The 7,556-nt window shown below is 32.1% G+C and overlaps 1 protein-coding gene across 1 annotated transcript in view; it reads left to right on the forward strand.

The window, feature by feature from the left end:
• The window catches only part of LOC106459205 (neuroendocrine convertase 2), a 103,899-nt gene that overhangs the window by 75,963 nt on the left and 20,380 nt on the right, over positions 1-7,556 (forward strand). The window contains exons 5-6 of the mRNA XM_013918811.2: positions 2,569-2,606; positions 4,735-4,811. Coding sequence (XP_013774265.1) covers positions 2,569-2,606; positions 4,735-4,811 — 115 coding nt within the window. The remainder of the gene's footprint in view (positions 1-2,568; positions 2,607-4,734; positions 4,812-7,556) is intronic.

Here is a 7,556-nt window from a genome sequence, read left to right on the forward strand (position 1 = left end):
AGAAGAAAGAGAAATATATATTTGTTTGTTTTGAATTTCTCTAATTAGCAGCGTAAGACTAAACAGCTATCTTTTACTAAGTGATTGATCGTCACATTATAACGCCCATACGACTGAAAGGGCAAGCACGTTTGGTGGAATGGGGATTCGAACCCGCGACCCTCAGATTATGAGTCGAGCGTCCTAACCACCTGACAATGCCGTGCTGATGAAATATATACTCAATCCATCCAAAAACGCTTGTTTGAAAAAAAAAAACAATAACAAAATTCTACTTTGGATTAAACAGTCGGTTTTGTTTGATTTATTTCTCGGTGTTTTATTTTTACACTTTTATCGTGGTTACAGTTGTAACCGGAGCTCGCCAGCACCTCTAACCTTCCATGAAGGTATAAAACCGAAATGCCGTAATAAAAATAGATATCTATTTTTCATATGGAATTAAAATTCGTTTATTAACAAAGCGTCTAAAGCACGTATTATGAAAAAAAAGCATTTTTATTTTTATTGTTGTCAAACGAAGTTGTTCTTTAAAATCACTTGTAACAATATCAAAACAATGCAAACGTAAATAATGCGTATAATAATATTAAACTTTTTTTAAGCGTAAAGAACATCTGTAGCAATATAAACTTCTTAGAAGTGTAAACAACAACTGTAACGATATTAAACTCCTTTCACGTGTAAACAACACATGTAACAATATAAATCTCTTTTAAGTGTAAACAACACCTATGAGAATATTAATACCTTTTAATCGTAAACAACAACTGTAGTAATATATTAAACTTCTTTCAAGTGTAAACAATACCTGCTATAATAAAAACTCCTTTTAAGTGTAAACAACACCTGTAACAATATTAGACTCTTTTCAAGTGTAAACAACACCTATAAGAATATTAATATATTTTAATCGTAAACAACAACTGTAGTAATATTAAACTTCTTTCAAGTGTAAACAGCACACGTAACAATATTAAACTCCTTATAAGTGTAAACAACATCTGTAACAATAAAAAACTCCTTTTAAGTGTAAACAACACCTGTAACAATATTAAACTCCTTTCAAGAGTGAACAACACCTGTGACAATATTAAAGTCCATTCAAGTGTAAACAGTACTTTCCTTTCATCGGTCACCAGTACACACTACGTTGTACGTTTGTTTCACTCAAGAATGATTTTAACTGTCATACACCATTGTATTGCTGTAAAGCCCAAAGAAGTACATTTTCTCGAAATGTCGCGTTTAAAATAACATAATTTATTTTTTCTTTTATTTGTGGACGTCTGTAGAAATAACTTTTTGTTATATAACATAGAATTGTTAGGCTTAGTAAATAGAAAATATTTCTCTCTCTTGTACTGTTGCACAACATTACAATAAATATTTGAACACATTTCAAATTCAAGTATTCCATTTTTAAACGTTAACTTCTTATGAATTTCAAAGAATTTCCTTATAATATAAATACAACCTCAACTTAGTTGTAAATGTTTTTTCTTTTTCACTTAAATGCGTAACTTCAGTGATTTTCTGATATCACTATCAAACATTTACAAACTTTCTTGCTTTGTTTGATGTTAAGCACCAGACTATACCACGGGCTGTCTATGCTATGCCAACCGCGGAGGAACGAAACCTGATTTTATAACGTCATAATCCCTCAGACTTACTGCTTAGTCATTGGGAGTCATCAATTAAGTAATAAACTTCAGAGCATTAGAATATTTCCATCATAACGGCTCGCTGTTCAACCCGAAAACTTAAAGTTTATGTCAGCTCTGTTATTTTAGTAATGTAGTAAGTTTTACATTAATTTCTTACGTTTCCCCAATCCCCTCTACTTTTGTTCATACACATTTGCAGTTATCCTGTGTAACTGACTTTAGCCTTAAAAAACGAATAAACGTATTTAACATCAGTAGCTCATTTTTAAATGTATTAGAAAATTAACGGCAATGAATAAAACTAAAACACAGAGATATTTTTTACCAACTAATATTATCTCTATTGAATTGTCATTTGTGGCTCATCTGTTCTGAAATGCATGTCAAAAGCTGACTCGTTAGTCCTAATAAAGATGGAACTTGGTTACAAAATGTTAAGGTCCATTTGTTTATAGTTCAATACTGGAATTTAATATTGATTTATTACAAAGTTCCAATTAATCTCTGTCTACTCCAAAGATAACTTACTAAATTATGGTATTCAAATGTAGTTAATCCGTAACTTTTGTTACTTGAGTGTTGTGACATGTAATGCTAATTAGATTTACTCTACACTTATGTGCTAAAAGTAGTATTATGCTCTTCTTACACTACGAGTAATTCGTAGAGTCTGCTGGACTTTTACAGAATTTGTTTGCTATCCTACTCTCATTTCCCAATGATTTTTTTGGGAACATATCTGAAACAATTCGAAGTTAACATGAGTTGATTTATATTACAACGAACGTACGTTCATTGTGCTATAACTTTTTGTTAGTGATAAAATCAACAAAGAAGAAGTCTGAGAAGTTTTACACTTTCTCGTTATATGACTTTATGACTTTTTTCTTCCTTTCAGGCGTTGATTATATGCACCCCGACCTGAGAAACAATTACGTAAGTGCTTTCGTTTAATAACGTTCATTTTTTGTTGTTGTTGTGTTGTGTTTCAGTGGACTCTGTACTGCCCACTTTCAGACTTTCAAATACTCACCTCGTATCACACACACACACAAAAAAAAATTGTCACATTGAACTGAAATTAGTGAGTGATTTAACCTTCAGTTTGAAAGGCCGAAATACTTAAATTTTTATACTCTCGTCAACACCGATGGAGTGGTTATATTCAGAAACACTATTACTTTCTACATAATATGTTTAATATAAATGAAACGCATACGCACTGCATTTCGTAAAGACGTGTGCTGGCTTTTGAGAATTTTAAGATATTTTTTGCTTATTTTAATCAATGCAAGAATTCCTGATCAACTATTCACAGTATTTATTTGTTTTGTTTTTGGGTTAACTACAAGCACAGGTATCAAAACCCCAATTTTAGAGTCATAAGCATGCATATTTACCGCTAAGGCACTGGGGGCTGTTTACAATATACATTGTTTCTTCTGTGTGATCCGTTGCCGATTGTTATATAACATTTTAAAACGTTTTTTGCTAAGTAAAGGTATTGCTATTCTAGTGAGTTTGTTTCTTTACTTCTTTTAGAGCAAATACACATTAGGCTGTCTACTGTGTCCACCGCGGTAATCGAACCACGGATGTTAGCGTTGTAAGTCCGTAAACTTACCACTGCTCCACCGGGGGAGAATGTAACAATTCAATTATTTTTAGTTTGCCCTTTTTTTCAAGCTCAAAGCTATACAATGAGCTATCTGTGCTATGCAGGTATCGAAGCACGATATTTAGCATCATAAGCCCTCAGATTTACCATTGTGCCAATGGAAGAGCGTTGTGGTATTTACTTATCTAAGAACGTTTTGACTCAGTATAAAACGGTTATAGCGAAAGCGGTACACGAGATTTAGCTTACTGTTAATATAACGTTTAAACTTTGACATTTAGGTGAGACTTGAAACCCACTCTAAGTAATATAATTATATTTTCATAAACTAATCACAAGACGCACTGACTTTCGAGTAGCTCGAACTGTGTAGTTTCTTTAGAAATTACTTTTATACATAAAACACAAAATGTTAAATTTTTATATCTATTTTAAGCACTGGTGTGTTTATCTATTTTTTTATATTTCTATGCTAAGAATATTTCGTGTCATGCGCTATACTTAAGTGTATGAAAGAAGAATCATGACTGACAAGTATATCATCCGACATATTACCATAGAAAGCTTTTCTTGGACATTAGTATAATGAGTAACTACACTCTGGAGCTGAGTATCATCAATTGTATTAGAAAATAGACGAAGGATAAGGCTCTTAGCCAAATTTAGGTTTCAGTAGAGGAACAAGACAATGAATAAGGCCTTTGCCATATGTCGGTTTTGTTATTAGAAACAAAATCAAGGATAGCTAGCTATTAATCAATGTTCAGTTTCAATAGAAATAAAAATAACGCTCTTAGCCAAAATTCAATTTCCGTAGAAAGAAGACGAATAATTTCATCTTCTGTATTTGAAATAAAAAAGTTGCCTGTTAAGTTTTTAATTGAATACATATTTATTTAACAACTACTAAAAAAATCTTGTTTCAACATTCACATCACATTTTATAATCTGTATAGTTGGTAGTATAGGATTCTGTGTTTTAACTTTAAAATAACATGTATTTATAGTTAAAATAAAACATGTACATCTTTCTCTGCATGAAACAATACAATAAATTCTGAGGTTCCAGAAAATGTTGACATGCGCACAAGATAAAGTTATTTCTTTCCATCATAAGTTTATCATTCTACAGATATCCCAAAATGTTTTTTTTATAATTCGTAGAATTAATACTTGATTAATGTCTTAGAATTTTTAATTTCACAGCTCACTGGATTATAGTATGTTAGACATATAATGGTTATATGTAAGCTGGAGTATAAGAATTAGGCAGACGTATGATAGTTATGAATTTAGGCTAAAAATCTTGATTCTTGGTATATTTTATATTTTAAATAAAACAAAGAAATCGAAAAGGGACATTAATGTATTATAATGGTTACTGAAGATTTGTAAAAGCGCTCGTCATCTTATCTGTACATAAATGATTGCATCTCATGTTTACAGAACTCAAAAGCCAGCTACGATTTCAGTAGTAACGACCCTTTCCCCTATCCACGTTACACAGACGACTGGTTTAACAGGTAAGCTTTTATATATTTCAATTCACTGTACATATAACAGGCTTAAAAAGTAAGTTCTTTCTCTTTACTGTTCATAACCGAAGTACACAAATGATTGATATATTATTAGCTAGTGAGTTTCCTATTTTTTCCCTTATCCACGTTACACAGACAAGTTTTCCATTATTGCCTCTATCCACGTTACACAGACGACTGATTTAATAACAATAATGGAAAACTCACCCCATATCCACGTTACACAAACGACTGATTTAATAAGTGAGTTTTCCATTATTGTCCATATCCACGTTACACAGATGACTGATTTAATAAGTAAATTTCTAAAATAAGTACAAATTTAACTTACTTCAGTAAGTTATGGAAAGTTTTAATTAATTAATACAAAAGCCTTTCTTCATTTTACGAGTTTCGAATCCTTGCAATACCAAAAAACAAAAAACATTCCCTACACAACCGAGGTGTGTGTTCGTTATAAAAGTGCCAGCCAATCCCTTAACAGGGGTGATAGAGTGCTGCTGATTGGTTGACTAGCTAGCCTCTGGTCAGTAGTTCAAAACTATGAACGGCGGCAGGTAGCCTTAGCAACTTTTCCATATATATACAAATCCTTAATTTTAAGTCGAATAACAGTATTGTCCTTACATATTACATATAAGCTTTATATTCGAAAATACTCGAATACACGAGTGAGAGTTTTGAATAGAGTATGGAGAATATATTACACAATCAGTCTAGCCCCTACTTTTCGCCTAGTTTGCACGACGTAAATTCGCAGTACATTTACTCTAAACTTCATCTTTTTTTATTATAGTTTGATTTAAAATAACTTTGGATAAAACATATTTAGTTTTATTAGGTAAAAAATTAAGCAACTGTATAAAAGTTAAATCAAACTATTTTTTTACAACTTCAAGTAAACTAATAAAATACTTCCTAGAGCCATCTGATAATTTTGTTTTACAACCCAGTACTTGAAGCAAGCCACTGCACTGAAAAAAGTGATAAAGGCATAAAAACTGCACGAACATGTTCTTATAAACATATTAAGATTTCTGCAAACTTTCCAATATTACTCATTAAGATTAACAAAAAAAATACTGGAACGTACATGAACTAATAGGCTTGTTTGGTTAGTTTCAACCTCTTACTCCTGAGTCAATAAGTATTTATACGAATGCCTTAGTTTTGTTCATAAACTACCTCGTTATATTGTAGCAATAGAATATGGACGGTTAGATGAGATATAAGGTTACTGTGAAATTCGAAAAAGGTTAAACTAATTCGAGATTTTGTACTTATGAATTCTTATATAATTGTTTGGCAGAAGGTTTCTGATTTTATAAACTATAACTTGCTATTTTACCGTATCTAATAGGGCTTGTAAATGGCATAAAAGGTAGAACTTATTTAAGCATAATATTTAGTTTAAAAGAGAAAAAGTAAGTGAAGATAAATTAATATGTTTAAATAAATGAGTGGAAAATGTCAGTTATTAAAAAATCATAAAAAACAAGCCTGTATTTATATAGTAATTGGATGTTGAATTGTGTCAAACAGAAACTTTCCATTTTTAAGACTTAGAAAGAAAGAGTTCTTTAATACGAGAAAGCATTTAGATTTTACAGATCACCGAGCGAAAGTATGAGATGATGATTTGTGTGTTTTTCCTTCCACTCTTGGGAACAGCTGAAAGTATATAAAGAATATGTATAGGAAACAATAATAATTTTGACGTGTTTGTAAACAGTAGTTTTATTTTAGGCTTACGTTATGGGTCGAAACATTACATTGGACTGTATTTTTATTTTCTGGCAATCCTGTTATCAATTCGCCACGGATTTATAACCAGAGCTGGGTATAAATAGCACTTAGGGTCTGTCTTTCGTGTTTTCGTTCAATACCGAATCTCATTAAATACACTGGATCTGCGGAAAACGAGAAGTTTATTTGAGAAGCAGTTTGTACAAAGTGCAAAAAACACAGTCTCTTACCTGGTGTTAAACGCCAAAACTACGAAGCGTGAAACCTGTAAGTAGATAATCTGTAACAGTACATTTGTTGTGTTGCGTAGCAAACAAACTAAGATTACTAAGAATAAATATTTTAACTTGGATTATTTTGATTGACATAAAAGATCTATTGAATAAACTAGGCTAACGGCTGAGTGTTAGTGTAAATCATCACACCCTATGCTGCCCTCACACCTTATAATTAATTCTATGGGTGCAAGTGTAAGTCATCACATTCTCTCCTGCCCTTACACCATATAATTAATTCTATGGGTGCAAGTGTAAATCATCACAGTCTCTCCTGCCCTTACACCATATAATTCTATGGGTGTTAGTGTAAGTCATCACACCCTATGCTGCCCTCACACCATATAATTAATTCTATGGGTGCAAGTGTAAGTCATCACACCCTATCCTGCCCTCACACCATATAATTAATTCTATGGGTGCAAGTGTAAATCATCACAGTCTCTCCTCCCCTTACACCATATAATTCTATGGGTGTTAGTGTAAATCATCACACCCTATGCTGCCCTCACACCTTATAATTAATTCTATGGGTACTAGTGTAAATTATCACATCCTATCCTGCCCTCACACCATATAATTCTATGGGTGTTAGTGTAAATCATCACAGTCTCTCCTGCCCTTACACCATATAATTAATTCTATGGGTGCTAGTGTAAATCATCACAGTCTCTCCTGCCCTTACACCATATAATTAATTCTATGGGTG

The sequence above is a fragment of the Limulus polyphemus genome, unplaced genomic scaffold, assembly GCF_000517525.1.
Source record: "Limulus polyphemus unplaced genomic scaffold, Limulus_polyphemus-2.1.2 Scaffold26, whole genome shotgun sequence".
Taxonomy (NCBI): domain Eukaryota; kingdom Metazoa; phylum Arthropoda; class Merostomata; order Xiphosura; family Limulidae; genus Limulus; species Limulus polyphemus.